Below are 15,887 nucleotides of genomic sequence, written 5' to 3'. Positions count from 1 at the left end.
TGTGATATCTTCTTCTAAGAAGATAATGCGGTATGTAGTATATGGTAGTATAATCAACATATGTTGATTCTGCTTAAGGTTTCTACTATGTAGTTTTTCAAAACCAAGATACATAAGAACGTCACATGGACTGGGTAATTGATTACATCACAGGAAAAGACGTTTTTTTTCACTTGCGCAAACAAGAATTCAGGCTGAGTCTTAACTGAGCAGCTGGCCTCGCCCTTTGAGACAAGGGGCTTCATCCCAGCCCAATTAACCCCTGTCGGTTTTTTATGTCTCTATGGATGAAAATGATGATCCCTGGACTGAACCTTGACGGTGTAACAGATCAACTGTACTGGGAAGAGACCCCAGACTGCTGATAAATTCTATAAAGGGGTAAGATGCCGGGTGATCGCACTTGTTGTAGGGATTTAGCTACTGTGCACTCACACACACAGATGTAAATTCCCCCTCTCGACTACACAATATACGTATCTGTGTGTGTGTGCATTTGCCAGACTCTATACACATCAGCTGTTTGTAATAAATAGGCTAGCACCTCACACTGCGGTGCATGCTGTTAAATTAATAATGAGCTATCAAACACTGTCGATTTATGTACAACTACCCAGCACTGCAGCATTTATTTTCCTTTCATCACCAGTTGAGAGAGTAATGGGCTGCACTCTGCCCAAAACAGGTTGTCACTATCGGGGTTAAAGCTGTCATGCCGGGCTGATAACTGCAATAATTCAGCCAGGACTATTACACTCTGAAATTGGGTCATGCTTTAGCTGAAACAATTTTTGCATGCATATGAACGCTGGAATGAAAACTGATACTGCGGAAATGAGAAGCTCTTTAGTCACCTGAAAACTGTGGCTGTTCGAGTGGAAATAGTGTTTGTTGATGATGAGGATGTTACTGATGCAGGGAAAGGTTCATTTCTTGTTCAGGTAGTTCAAATTAGCGGTTACAAACCAGAATGAGCCAATTTAAAATCATCATCATTCTAGTGAAGGTTTTCAATGTGTTCAACGTACAAACAGCTTCTCTAATAGACACGGAAGTTAATCATTTCACCAATTTAAACATCAGAATATTACACAGAAGAAATCAATCGAATGCAACCAAACAGCACAATCTGGTCATTAGTTGACTGATAGCTTTTGATTGAGTTCAGTGCATTGCAAGTACAAGTCGATTCCCTAACATCTGCGATTCAGCATATACTGTGTATATTCATTCATTCATTCATTTTCTACCGCTTATCCACACGAGGGTCGCGGGGGTTGCTGGAGCCTATCCCAGCTGTCTATGGGCGAGAGGCAGGGTGCCAATCCCAGGGCACATATAGACAAACAACCATTCACACTCACATTCATACCTATGGACAATTTGTAGTCGCCAATTAACCTAGCATGTTTTTGGAATGTGAGGAAACCGGAGTATCCGGACAAAAACCCACGCATGCACAGGGAGAACATGCAAATTCCACACAGAGATGGCCGAGGGTGGAATTGAACCCTGGCCTCCTAGCTGTGAGGTGTGCGTGCTAACCACTTGTCCGCCATGCAGCCCTTACTGTGTATATATGTTTAATTATATCAGGAGTACGCCGGTCAATCAGCCACTGATCGGTATCGGCCCATATCAGTGAACAATACTTTCAACGTTGATCCCATCCACCAATCAGCTCCGCTCTGGCTGCAGCATCCAGAACAAACATGTCTGCCGTGTGTGGGACTTTCTGTCTTTGTAAGAATCATGAAGTTGAAGATGAAGTTTTGCATCCTGCAAAACATGCCACATTAAAAAAAAACTTTCAATTGGTGCAGCATTTGGGGGACAAGCAAGTGGCAGATTGTGGTGAGTTCTCGAGGCTCGCAATGCGATCATCGGCGAAAGTCATGGTCCCAACCTGCTGTACTCACAAGTGTGGGCAAAATTTCGGGATGAGATCGGATTCGGGAGCAGGCAGACACTATGTTACACTTTTAGTGCTAGAGGAAGCATTTTCTTTGTGTGCGGGGCTATGTCACTTCGTGGGTACACGCTTCTTCAGTTCGGCTGTTCAATGACCTTTTGACTCGTGAAGACTGAAGTATACAAAAATGAATAAATAAAATGTAAAATGCATTGTAGGGCGGCACGGCGTTCTAGTGGTTAGCGCGCAGACCTCACAGCTAGGAGACCAGGGTTCAATTCCCACCCTCGGCCATCTCTGTGTGGAGTTTGCATGTTCTCCCCGTGCATGTGTGGGTTTTCTCCGGGTACTCCGGCTTCCTCCCACATTCCAAAAACATGCTAGGTTAATTGGCGACTCCAAATTCAAATATGAATGTGAGTGTGAATGGTTGTTTGTCTATATGTGCCCTGTGATTGGCTGGCTACCAGTCCAGGGTGTACCCCGCCTCTCGCTCCAGCACCCCCCGCTTTCCTCGTGAGGAAAAGCGGTAGAAAATGAATGAATGAATGAATGAATGCATTGTAAAATACAAAATGTGGCTTATGGATACCGGCCGTACTGGTAAAACAAGCATATCGGGTTTGTTTGGCTATGAAAATAAAGTAGGTCTTGCCCATTTTTCACTTTGTAATTTTCACATTTCACTGATGGATGATTGGGATCCGTATCTACAGCATAAAACCTTGATCACAACATCACTAATACAGTATATATATTTGTCCTACTTTGTTTGACGGTCCTTGAATGCACCTATGAGCTATGCATCAAAAATAGACTTTTTTATGGCTGTATCAATTACTCGCCGTTTCTGGCCACTCGCTGGAGTTCACAGAATGTAACCCCTGTGAAAAGTGGGGTCCTACTGTACATTGTGGCCAACAGTGAGATAAATTGGATTAATAGTTGTCCTTCTGCTGTGCCTGCAGAGAACGTAGGCCACAGTTTCATTTGGATCATGTTCAAATTGGGTGTGTTTCTCAGAGCACTTAAGGTAGTAACATGACCTAAAATGGTACTTCCCTTATGATGAAGCAATAACTTCTGATTTTGTCATATATGTAATGGTATTCAAATCATAGTTAAAAGGTGAAATTGAGTTGTAGGTAGCAGTACCGTGTCATAACGCTAGGCTGATCGGTGGATTTGGAAGATGAAAGCAAAGGCAAATTCATTTTCTACCGCTTATCCTCGCGGGGGTGCTGGAGCTGTCTTCCGGCTTTTGGACTGGTCGCCAGCCAATCCTAGGGCCCATTTAGACAAACAACCATTCACACTCACATTCATACCTATGGACAATTTAGAGTCGCCAATTAACCTAGCATGTTTTTGGATTGTTGGAGGAATCCGGGTTCCCCTGGAAAAGCCCACGCATGAGAACATGCACACAGAGATGGAATTGAACTCAGTTCTCCTAGTTGTGAGGCCTGTGTGCTAACCACTCGTCCACAGTGCAGCCCCAAAGGCAAATCAGTTAAAACAAAAATAAAAGACATGAAATAAAAGGAATTTTGTCCACTCCTAATCACTAACACTCTCCAAGCACTGAAGTCGAAACTCCATCCAAATTTATTATAGGATTAAGGCCCTGAGACTGGCTCAGCCACTCTAGAATCTTAATGCGCTGCTTCTTGGCTCATTTGTTTTCTTGGACATATATCGTGGGTCATTGTCAGGCTGGAAGACTCATCCGTGTGTCTAGCTGAGGCCAGGAGGTTCTCATTCAGACCTGTTCATCGCCCCCTTGCTTCATCTGACACTGGGGCCCGAGAGTCAGCATTTTTTAAATTCAGTTGATGTTAAACAACTCAATTTTGGTCTCACCTGACTGAATCACAGTCTCAGCATCATTCAGGTCTTCATCCCTTTAGCTTCAGGTGGGCCTGTACATGGTGCTTTGTGGTTACTGCAAGATCTTAATCTATCCTGCAGTTCCATTTCTTGCATTTATACTGTAACACAAAGATAAGACAAAATGTAAAGTACTACATGTACTCATATACAAGAATGCATAATAATCCCTTGTTTATTGTGTCTCATTAGGTACAGACCTGACCGCCAATTCAATTACAGCTAAGTAGGACTCCTTTTAACAAAAAGATGAATGGAATATTTTTCATAAGTAGAGCATAGAAACTATGACCTTCTAAATGATTTTTGTTAAACATTATTAGAGCCCTCAAAATATGAAGTAACACCCCTATCATCACCTTTACACACTTAATACTCCATAAAGTAGACATAATATTCACTCATTCATTCATTTTCTACCGCTTGTCCTCACGAGGGTCGCGGGGGTGCTGGAGCCTATCCCAGTTGTCTTCGGGCAAGGGGCGGGGTACACCCTGGACTGGTCACCAGCCAATCACAGGGCACATATAGACAAACAACCATTCACACTCACATTCATACCTATGGACAAGTTGGAGTTGCCAATTAACCTAGCATGTTTTTGGAATGTGGGAGGAAACCAAAGTACCCGGAGAAAACTCACACGTGCACAGGGAAAACATGCAAACTCCACACAGAGATGGAATTGAACTTGGGTCTCCGAGCTGTGTGGCCTGGGCGATAACCACTTGGTCGGCTTGCAGGCAAAAGAAACCATATCGAACATAAATAAGACATAGAGTCACAAGCATTCCTTGTATTTTTTATCGATTTATTCTTTTTCTGGACAGCGGTGGCTATTGTCATCAGTGTAACCTTACTGTCTTGAACCAGTCATGATGTGCTATATATATCACTATATTGACACTTACTATGGTACCCATTATGTCATTGGATGCTCATATCACCTTGTACTTCAGTACGAGGTACATTATTAAAAAAAAATAACAAAAAAAACTTAAACTATATTATGGAAAGCAGGAAGTGAACAAATGTAACAGTTACTGATTGTAAAAGTACCAGATGGAGGAGTAGGATTTAATAAGCTTTGCTTCTTCCTACTCCTTTTGGACATGTGAAACTGTGAACTGATTATGGGATGCACTCAATTGTAATCTGATGCATGTTCAAATGAAATAAAACCATTACCATTACCATTACCGACACTGAATGACCAGTGCAGAATATTACATATCATCACAACCGTCATCAATTGAAGCCAAGAAATTCGAACCATCCAGTCAACAGATAACTGTACCAACATTTGTGTCATACTGTGTATGCACATATGCATCTTAAGCATTATTTCTGTATATTTGATATCTAATACTCAAGCTCAAATTTAATCTAAGGTATATACAGGGATGGGAATGGCTTTGCTGAAAATCAGCTGAAAATAAGTCGGGGGTCTGGGGGCCCAGGGGGGCGAAGCCCCCCGGAAGCTCCCAACATTTCAGCTTTTGAGGGCACTAAAACTGGCATACAATGAAAGAAATATTAAGACCTCAAACAACAAAAATAAATGAATAAAAAACATGGAACAAACTGCATTCAAAGTAAAATTAATAGATTTCCATAGGTTTGAATATGTGACTCACAATTTCCTTTTAAACACGTACGTTGAAGTCAACACCAGGTAACTTAACATAGTCGTTTTCTTTTTGCAATCAGTGCATGCAAACGATCAGTCGCAACCTTCCTCTTTTCTGCTTTTTGATGTGCCAGTCTTGCAACTTTCGCTGCCTTCTCGTTTTTTTTCTTCTGCTCAGCTCTACTCTCTTTCTCATGTTCTCTCTTTCACCGTGTTCCGCCATTACGGGTTCACCGAACGCGTTTGAAACGCGACGTGTGATTGGCTGAGAGACACGATACAACCAATCACAGCAAGCCTACTAAACCAGCTCATTTTCTCGTCGACTTCGCGGCCAAGATGCCGCCTCGGCCCGATCGGACACGATATACCGAGACTGTACCTACACCTACCCCCCCCACCCCCCACAATTTTTTCAACGAATTTACACGAATTACGAAAATGGACTTTTGCCAGAAAAATCCGCGGAATTCCGCGGATCCGCGGAAAATTCCCATCCCTGTATATATCAGTTCATGACTTCTATTTACCCTCGCTGGCGGAGTCAGTAAAATAATGGAGAGTTCATTGAGTACCTGAGCAGAAACCTCATAAAACTACCAGTAAAATATCTAGTTTGGACAAGTGTTCCACCTGCCATTCCACAAATTTAACAAGGATGCTTCCTGGTTTTGGCAGGTTGCTTTACAATCACTTTCAAATCAGCGTATTGTGTATATTAAAGTGATTTATACACTGCTGTTGTGGACAGCAAGAATGATTTCAAATCAAATACTGCTGACAAACTTTGGGAAAATGACATCTGATCATGACAATAAGATGAACCATATTTGTGCATGTTTTTTTTTTTTAATAAAGACTGATAATGTTTAGTTGATTGGATACAGCTCATCCTAATTAAAGGCATGACTTTTTTTTTTCATATTCATGCAGAATTTCTCACCAGATGAGGGCAGCACATGGGACCCGCTGTCTCTGCAGAGGAACATTCACAGTGAATGGCTGGCAGGGAGAAAGAAAACGGAATCCTTCTAAGACATGTCAAAATGTATGTTTTAATTCAATTAATGTGTTTTTTTTCCCAGTGTTTGGACACAGGAAACAGTATCTCATCCGCATGGCAAGACTATCACTGACAACTGAGACGTAAGAGCAGTGTTTGCCAAATGTTTGGCTCATTTTCTAGTCAGCCTGCTTCCCTCAGGCCGCTCACAGCCAGAGTACAGGAACATGTCCAAGACTGTAAAGTATCAGTATTCTCACGGACTCGCTTGTTTAAATCTGTACACACACACACACACACACAAGGCAGGTGGTTATTTTCTTTGTTTGTTGGACACAGAAGGTGTCATCAGCATTTTTCCCTTTTCCCGTTTTTCGGTTGTTATTTAAAATGCTGTATTTATAAAGAGCCTAGCCTTAGAAAATAGTAACATGAGTATTCTTTGTAGGTGTCAACTCTGTGGACAGGATGTCATGTTCAAAATGGACACATATTCAAGTCTATTCACGTCAACAAATATCTTGTGTAAACAATAAAATGACCATATACAGTAATCCCTCAACTCAACTCCATCCTTCAACTGTGATAAGTGAATTTCCAACAAATAGGATTCCTTATTTCTTTATCAAATAATTTTGTAGTCAGAGCATAGAAAAACTGCTTACAACCTCCTAAAAACATTTTCTTTAACATCATTAGACTTCTCTAAACATGCATATAGTCACCTTTACACTTGCAATATCCAAAATAGTAAACGTAATAATAGAAAATAAGACTCACTTGCAACATTGGGTATGAATTCATTGTTGTTCCTTCTTTTCTGGACAGTACTTCCTGTTATTAAAATGAAATAAAAAAATTTAATTGTAATGAAAAGCCTTTGGTTGTGGTAATAAGCCATTTCACAATGTTTACTATTTTGGTATGAATAAGTGTTCTTTTGTTCAGTTCAAAGTATATTGTCCTACTGAGCACAAAACCTGCCTAGAAGAATACATTTACCATAAATGCCACACAGCTTTGACATGAATGAGGAGTACAGTGGAACCTTGGTTTCCATCATTAATGCTTTCCAAATGGTCTGACAAAAAGTGCATGCAAAACTGAAATTGTAAAACTATAAAACTATATATTTTTTTGGCTTTCTGGGACGGACTGATTGGATTTACATTATATCTTATGTGATATTTCAGATACAGTAGTATTTGGATTAATGTTGCTAACCAAGCTTCCACTGTATACTCATACTGATCTTCCACAATGGTGAACTCATGTTGTCAGTAGACTACATATCTAGTGCTTGCGTGGTACTTTTGCAAATACAGTAAATTGAGATTTATATTTCAAGCAGGGCTCTTAGTTTGTGTCCATTCATCACCTCCCTTCCCTCCTTGCAATAAACAAAAGCCTCTGATTGACTGATGTCCATGCACCTCCTATATAGCAGCCCTTCTGACTGCAGCACTCTTCAACAATATCTCTCTCTCTCCTCATCAACTCGTCCATTTAAAATGCGGCTCACACTCTCTCTCGCGCGCACACGCACACACACATACTTCTCTTCTCTTGCGATGGGATACCGGCAATGATGTGTTCTGGTCGAGGCGCGCAAAACCCAAGCAGACAATTTAGCAAGTGAAGTGTTCAAAATCTTAAATATATTTCTCAACTCCATCCACCTGTAGGAATATACTCCATGAAAACATACAAACATACACGATCACAGCCTCTATGACCATTATAGTCCCGTCTCTTTCTCTCCACCCAGTCTCTGCAGTAGGTTTGGCCGATACTGCACATTTAGCTAACGATCTGATACTAGGACCAGTTTCCTTGTTGATATTTTATTCAACTATAGTCTATTATCAAAATACAATGTAAGCAATATATAAATATAACAACTCAACAATGTAACAATAGGAATTACGCAAGAAAAAAAAAGATTCAGACAATGATACTCGACCTGATATCGATATTATCGATATCTGAATTGGCCTCCCTGTTCCCCTACACTGCATCTTCCGCTGGTCGTGTCTAAAGCTTCAGTGAATGCGGCTGTGAAAGGAGCAAAGACATTTACGCGCCTGGATGCGACAGTATAGGAAACTAGACAAGCTTCTTCTTTTCCCGGTTTTCCCTCATCATATGGACACAACTGGCGGTGTCATTTCTAACTTTTCTGCACCGTATTGATGTTTTAAATGATGGGAAGCACGGAGTTTGCGGCGCCTCACCTGCACCGCATCGGACTAACTGCGGACTAACTGCATTATTCTTTTTTTACGCACCGCTTTTCTGCAGCGTCTGGGTTCATCATCAGAACACACTGACAGTTGAAGAACTGGATCCGAACAACAGCCGAAGAGCTAATAAGTGGAATGGAGGTGTGTTGCTGTTTGCTTCATTAACCCGCCGGTGCGCAACTTCAGCACTCCGGATCGCGCCAAACGGGATCGCTCCTGGCTGTTGAGACGAGACGGACGCACGGCATTGACACTCCTCCCATCATGCTTCTCCTCATCCGCCTCCTGCAGTGAAGAATAACAATAAGATTACAAGTATGGCTGACTTGTGGCATCGCATCGATGTGCACCTCCTCGCGCAGAGGACTCGCCGAATGCGCCTTCAAGAGGTCTAGAATCTGCGTCCCGCAATCCTAATTTGGCTAAAAGCCAAACGAATGTTCTCCCATGGAGGTGGGACAACCTTGGGGATCAAACGACGGGCTTCCCGTCAACAAGAGACGCATCGGGTGAAATAGGAGCTTCTATATTGACACAGCACGCCAAAACCCCAAACCCACCCCGGCGCGCGCGGCTGCACGTAGATCTGCAAGCAGCCTGCATGGAAATGAAGGAGCGGAGAAGCCTTGTTGCGCCCGTCAATTGTACTGTTTCTCCGTCGGCTGGGAGCGCTTCTGCAGCACCTTTTCCACCCATGCCCCATCGATGCCGTCCCGCTTCTCCAGAAGGAGCCCAACACCCTCAGCTTTGGGTAAGTACTGCTTTATTTTCCATGCATTTTGGTGTGTGCGCTCATCGTAAATAAATCATGTCAAATGAACGTTTAGAAAAAAAAAAAAAAAAAAAACCTTTGAAAGCTTTTGTCATGGGCAAAGTCCCAACTGTCCCTTGTGCTGTCAGTTGCCCCCACCACCACCCACACCCCCACCCCCACGTGTGCTGTTGCAGGCTTCCAATGACGATAAAGACAACTGCAGTCGTTTGACTTTGATTGTGATGAATATGCTCAGAGTAGATGAACATTGTTGCTCCGCAGTGTGATGTGTGTGCAACAGCTTGCGGGTCTGATTTTATGATTTTTTCAGTATTTCTGTGTGGGTGATTTTTTTTATACTGCATCCAAAAAAAGATGGTGTGAAAATAGTAATTATTTTGTATTAACTTGATGCATTTTGACATAAAAAATACTTTTAATTTTATACTCGATATTACACAATTTATTATTTTATAAAATAGTTAGCGCATGCATCTGACTTTTTTCCCTCTCTCCCAAGGTTGCTAAATGATTTTCTGGGGGAGGACTTTTAACCGACGAGATGATGCTCGTACTCCTGCTGGCAGCCTTTTCCTCCTACATCTCAAGCTCCTCCCTATCCTCCCCCGCCATGTCAGACGGACCCCCGATGGCAGACCCTTCTCCGGACTTGATGTCTGAGACTTGCAGCGCCTGCTCGTGCATGTCGGTGGAAAACGTGCTGTATGTCAACTGTGAAAAGATTGCCGTTTATCGACCCACGCAGCTCATCCCGCCGGTGTCATCGTTATATCACCTCAACTTCCAAAATAACTTTTTAATTATTCTCTACCCAAACTCGTTCCTCAACTTCACCCATGCTGTGTCGTTGCAGCTTGGCAATAATCAGCTGCAAAACATTGAAGGTGGCGCATTCATGGGGATGAGTGCGCTGAAACAGCTGCACCTGAACAACAACGAGTTAAAGGTGCTGCGAGCGGACACTTTTCAAGGAATAGAAAACTTGGAGTACCTTCAGGCTGACTACAACTTGATCAAGTATATCGAAAAGGGAGCGTTCAATAAACTGCACAAGTTAAAAGTGCTGATTCTAAATGACAATCTCATACAGGCACTTCCTGACAACATATTCCGTTTTGCCTCCCTCACACACTTGGATATAAGGGGGAACAGGATCCAGAAGCTTCCATATTTGGGAGTCCTGGAGCACATTGGACGGATCGTTGAGCTTCAGCTGGATGATAACCCCTGGAATTGTACATGTGATTTAGCACCGCTCAAGGCATGGCTTGAAAACATGCCGTATAATATTTTTATTGGAGAGGCTATATGCGAAACACCAAGTGACTTATATGGAAGGCTCCTTAAAGAAACCAACAAGCAGGAGCTTTGCCCCATGGGCACAGGATCCGACTTTGACGTTAGAATGCCACCTGCACTCCCTGATACGGGTCAATCCCCCTCCAAAATTTCTCCGACCTCTGTGGTTCCCATTGCCACAAAATCGCCCAAAACCACCGACTCCTCCAAAGTTTACGGTAATGGCATCGTGGCTGGTTCGCCCCCATTTGGAAGAAATAGCCAGATTGTTTCCTTTCAAACGCGGACCCCTCCTCTGTTGTGCCCCCAGCCCTGTAGCTGTAAAACTCACCCTTCTGACTTTGGCATTAGTGTCAGTTGTCAGGAAAGAAATATTAAAAACTTAGCAGATCTCATTCCTAAACCCCCAAATGCCAAGAAACTTCACTTAAGTGGGAACTACATCCATGACATAAGTCCGTCTGATTTCCAAGGGTTTGAAGGTTTAGATTTGCTGCATCTCGGCAGCAACCAAATTGCAACCGTTCAGAAAGGTGTGTTTGCTAACCTCACAAACCTGAGAAGACTCTATCTGAACGGGAACCAGATTGAACAATTACACCCTGAGATGTTTTTGGGCCTCACAAATCTACAGTACTTATATTTGGAATACAATGCCATCAAAGAAATTCTAGCAGGCACGTTTGATTCCATGCCAAACCTACAACTCCTGTATCTCAATAATAATGTTTTGCGGAGTCTTCCCGCCTACGTGTTTGCTGGTGTCTCTTTAGCTAAACTCAATCTGAAAAACAACCATTTCATGACCCTGCCGGTAAGCGGTGTTTTGGACCAGCTGCGGTCTTTGACCCAGATAGACCTAGAGGGGAACCCCTGGGAGTGTTCCTGCGATTTGGTCGCTCTCAAACTATGGCTAGAAAAGCTAAGTGATGGAGTGGCTGCTAAAGAGGTGAGATGTGCCTCCCCTGTGCAGTTCACCAACATTGAACTGCGCCTCTTAAAAAATGAGATCCTGTGCCCTAAGCTGATAGCACGGCCACCGTTTATTTTTACCAGTGCCACTCCTCTTTTGACATCAATGTCGCCTGCCGGGGTTGGCAAAGCCCCGCCAGGAGGGCCTGTACCTCTGTCAATCATGATCCTTAGTATTCTCGTAGTGCTAATTCTTACAGTGTTTGTGGCCTTCTGCCTTCTAGTCTTTGTCCTTAGAAGGAATAAAAAACCAGTCGGTCGACAGGAGCTGGGTAACCAGGAGTGTGGGTCAATGTCACTGCAGCTTCACCGGCATGGACATAAGTCAGGCAAGAAAGGTTCAATTCCAGGAGATGACTTGGGGGGCGAAACATTTATCCCTCAAACCATTGAACACATCGGCAAGAGCCACACATGTGGGATCGGACGCTCGTCGGATATGGACGCTGGGTTTAAGTTTGCTGACTCGCAGAGGCAGAAGATTATCCTTCGGAGTAGCGCAGACAAGGATAAAGACGCACTCTCCACTCTGGAGCGCAACAAGCGCCTCAGCACAATCGACGAACTCGAGGAATTCCTACCAAATCGAGAGCCCAGCATGTTCATCCAGAACTTCCTGGACGGGAAGAGAGATTTCAACAGCATTGGGATGGGCGGATATGAAATCCGTTACCCGGAGAAATCGCTGGACAGAAAGATGAAGAAATCATCGCTGATAGGTGGGAACCACAGTAAAATTGTGGTGGAGCAAAGAAAAAGTGAGTATTACGAGCTGAAAGCCAAGCTCCAAGGAACGCCTGATTACCTTCAGGTGCTTGAGGAGCAGACTGCTCTGACTAAAATGTAGACATTGTTGTCTTTGATTCAGTACAGTGATCACACACAAACAGGATCACACACACATTTACACCCAGAAAAGATGGTCGTACTTTTCTTTTGCTTTTTCTTCCCCTCTAGTTGCGCTCATCATTTAACCCCAACCCTTTTCTATCTTTCTTTATCTCTCTGCAGCCAGCTGTGCGCACACACTCCCCTTCACACACACACATACAGCAAAAAAGTGCCTTCTGGAAATTCTTAATGACCAATGCATAGATGGACTACAAAGTTTTTAATTTGGATCAGCAATGATTTTGGTGAGAGTAAAAGACTTATGGATCATCTTACCACGATGCCGCAGGACAGCCTAAAAACAACAGACTGTCTTTTGCTGCTATGGAAATGGCTACTTTGTGTTATTATTGTACTCTTATTTTTGTTTGTTTGTTTGTTTTTTTTTACTGCCAAATCAAATGCTTGGAAACTGTGCTTGAGAATATACCTCGCAGGCTCCATCCCTCATTTTCAAACAAGAAAGATGGAAACAGAATAACGAGGGCAACTCAGTTGTTTTCTTCTAAACGTATCCGATATAGCTACTGCTGGGATTAGTTACAAAGTATGAATCCATGGATGCTACCTTGCTTTTTTTCCTGCTTTGTAAGGATATTTGTTTGTTGTTAGGGAAGCTCTCCGGGGCCAGTCGCAGACTTAATGCCATTTTGTCCGGATTCTAAACAAGTGGCAGAATACCTGCTCTATGCTGTCAGGCTAAATGGCTCCTGCTTTGTGTTCACAAGAAGGCAATGCACCGCAGAACTCCTTTGGGAATGATTTCATGACTTGTTTCCTTTGTGTAAAGAGCCATGTTAATATATAGTGTATTCTGAATGGAGTTGTGTTTCCACTTCAAGTTGCAACGTCAAACTATGTTTTTGGGTGAAATGGAATCAGCAACTACACTGTCAAATGATGTTTCTAAAAAAAAATGAAAACCAGAGGATAAACGAGTACAAAGTTGCTTGCCATGTAAGCGTAACTTGGAATTTATTTTGTAAGTCTTACATTATTTGTATCTGTGGGACTGGTTTGTAAATGACAAAGACTAAAACATGCACACAAACACACACACATGCTGTACGGCCGAGCATCATCATCAAGAGACTATAACCCGGAAATGTCAGAGATATGACTCAATCAGCGATTACACCCCTCCACCCTTGTCAGCTCTCAATTCATAGGCAAATGATCTCAAAACATAGTTAATTTATTTTTTTCTATGCAGGGTTATTTAAAGACTTTATGATATTTTACCCCAAGAAGAAGTAACTATCATCAGAGCTAATATAGGTCACGGGTATAAGTGACTGTTGATTTGTTCGATGTTTTTTTTTTTTTTTTTTCCTTATTCGTACATCTCCCGCAGCATCTTGTAAAAGGTTTCTTCAGAACATTATGCAACCAAAATAAATGTGCATTAAACTTAAAAGTGTGGGTTCAGAGTCATATAAAACAACATGTGCAATATTAGGAAATACTCGAGTCATAATGGCTGTTTGTTTTCATTTATTTACTGTGAGGTTATATTGTTAGGCAGGTTCTATTTCAAAATCCATTGATCTACTTAACTCTATACCGTCTTTATTTAAAAGTATTGTTAAGTTAAACGGATGAGTGTTTGTTGCAAAATGAATAGAATGTACCTTGGAAAGTATAATAAATCCAATTTTTCTATCAGTCATAAATCTCTTGTATAATGACTAATTTTTCTCTTGTACTATTATATTCAATGAAGGTATTAAAATGAGCAACAATTTGTACCATGTCCCCACAACTGTTTTTTTCACTGTTTTGGTTTCCCATGAAGCTTTACTTGCATAGGCAGATTTTTAGTTGACTCTTTGACTGTCGGATACTTTAGCGTTGCACGCATAACAGCTCGGCTAAGTAGAAAAAAAAAAAAAGGTGGCCTTGTGTGTTCGTGTCAAGGAAACCGGTTGGGGAAACAAGCATCTGCGTATTTATCTGCAGGCTATAAAAACTGTGTTTAATATTTTAATTTCAAATACACCAACAAGACCACAGAGAGACCACAGAGTGTTAGGAGGAAGCTTGAACTCAAATGTCTCTTTATTTGTTCCTTATTTTGCCTGTCCTGGGGAGAATTTTGTGCCACAACAGGTATAAAGGTTTCTTCTGTTCCAGGCACAAATCAAACATTCATGCTCGTTCCATTTCAGGGTAAAAAATTCAGATTTCCGTCTGTGTTAATCCAACCTATGGAGCTTTTGGGAAACAGAGTAGCTGAAAGTATGACTCATTCAGACGCCAGAGAATTGTCCTCATTAATTATGAATACTTTGGCAGTTCTGAACTAAAAAAGGATGTGGGAAAGGGGAGTGCATGGGATATGTCCACACTGCTGAATGAGCTCACTGTTTTACACATTGTTTGTTACCAGATTGCTTGGTAAATGGATGCTTGATGGTTTGCATAGGTGTCCACTCAGTCCTTCATTACAGATTTTAGTTATTTTTCCCCAAAAGTAATTGTATTGGTAACAGAGTTACCCCTTCATAGAAATAATTAGCTAATGTGGAAAGTAATTATTATGAAACATTAAACAAATGCTTAAAATATGTATAGTTATTGGGATTTGGCTTTATACGTAGAGACATGTTTGATGGATCATGAGCATCAGGCTCACCATTGTTGCATTGGACTCTTTTCAAGTGGCTCAGATATGTGACATTCATGAACGAGTCGAGACTTCTTAATGACTCGATTAAGTGAATGGTGACCGATTCCCAATTGCATGTAAGAACCGCTTCTTGTCATATCTAATTTTCTTCTGTCTGCGAATCGGTTCTCATCTTTCCCACAAATGAGTTGTTCAAAAGAATCTATTTGATCCTTAACATCACATCTCTACGAGCAAGATGAAGAGTGGATAACAGTTGTTACATAACGCAAGTAGTGCAAAAACAGTCATGCCGTGCCACTTTGCGCTTCAAGTTTTGTGGCTTCACTCTATTCTCACATGTTTTATGCATGTTTTTTGCCTAACTTAAGTATTTTCAGGCAAAACAAGAAGCATAACGCAAAGTCAAAGATGGCATGGCACAAAGGGCACAATGATCCCGAACACGAGTTACTGTTGTAGCCGTAACACATGCCAAGCTAAAACTCAACTCAATGTCTGGAGGGCTCAAATGTTAAAAACTGTATTTAGAAGATCGTAAAAAGGTTTTCCAAGATCCCTAAAATGGCAGTGGTTCTTACGGAAGTGGTTCTCCATTATTTTCTGGGGGGGACAGTACTGACTTATAGTAATTTTGATTTTA

General features: G+C 41.9%; 1 protein-coding gene and 1 long non-coding RNA gene across 4 annotated transcripts; one reads left to right on the top strand and one right to left on the bottom strand.

Annotated features, from left to right (window-relative positions):
- Window positions 1–1,653: 1,653 nt before the first annotated feature.
- On the bottom strand, window positions 1,654–8,176 carry LOC144894639 (uncharacterized). Of its 2 annotated transcripts, none has more exons than XR_013625290.1 (5): window positions 7,992–8,176; window positions 7,216–7,269; window positions 6,376–6,434; window positions 3,776–3,903; window positions 1,654–1,779 (listed from the first exon to the last, which is right to left on the bottom strand). It is a non-coding gene; the product is annotated as an uncharacterized LOC144894639 (long non-coding RNA). The 2 variants fall into 2 exon arrangements; XR_013625291.1 differs by lacking the exon at window positions 1,654–1,779 and adding an exon at window positions 3,356–3,710.
- Window positions 8,177–8,494: 318 nt separating this feature from the next.
- On the top strand, window positions 8,495–13,946 carry slitrk4 (SLIT and NTRK-like family, member 4). 2 transcript variants are annotated; one of them, XM_058063680.2, is made up of 3 exons: window positions 8,495–9,429; window positions 9,953–12,482; window positions 12,736–13,946. In XM_058063680.2, the coding sequence occupies exons 2-3, from the start codon at window positions 9,995–9,997 to the stop codon at window positions 12,837–12,839; spliced, it is 2,592 nt and encodes an 863-aa protein (XP_057919663.2). In that variant the 5' UTR covers window positions 8,495–9,429; window positions 9,953–9,994; the 3' UTR covers window positions 12,840–13,946. The 2 variants fall into 2 exon arrangements, with proteins under 2 accessions (XP_057919663.2, XP_057919664.2); XM_058063681.2 differs by having other exon boundaries at window positions 9,953–13,946.
- The last annotated feature ends 1,941 nt before the right edge of the window (window positions 13,947–15,887 follow it).

This window comes from Doryrhamphus excisus, linkage group LG22, assembly GCF_037039965.1.
Source record: "Doryrhamphus excisus strain RoL-2023G ecotype Guam linkage group LG22, RoL_Dexc_Guam_v1.1, whole genome shotgun sequence".
Classification (NCBI taxonomy): Eukaryota; Metazoa; Chordata; class Actinopteri; order Syngnathiformes; family Syngnathidae; genus Doryrhamphus; species Doryrhamphus excisus.
Note: the sequence above shows the minus strand (reverse complement) of the source record. Positions and strands in the feature narration are given on the sequence as shown.

Excerpts from the sequence above, each read along its gene's own strand:
- slitrk4 (XM_058063680.2), top strand. The coding sequence starts at position 9,995 with ATGATGCTCGTACTCCTGCTGGCAGCCTTTTCCTCCTACATCTCAAGC. Across the intron at positions 12,483-12,735 it reads TGTGGTGGAGCAAAGAAAAA|CCAGCTGTGCGCACACACTC; the intron begins GTGAGTATTACG and ends ATCTCTCTGCAG.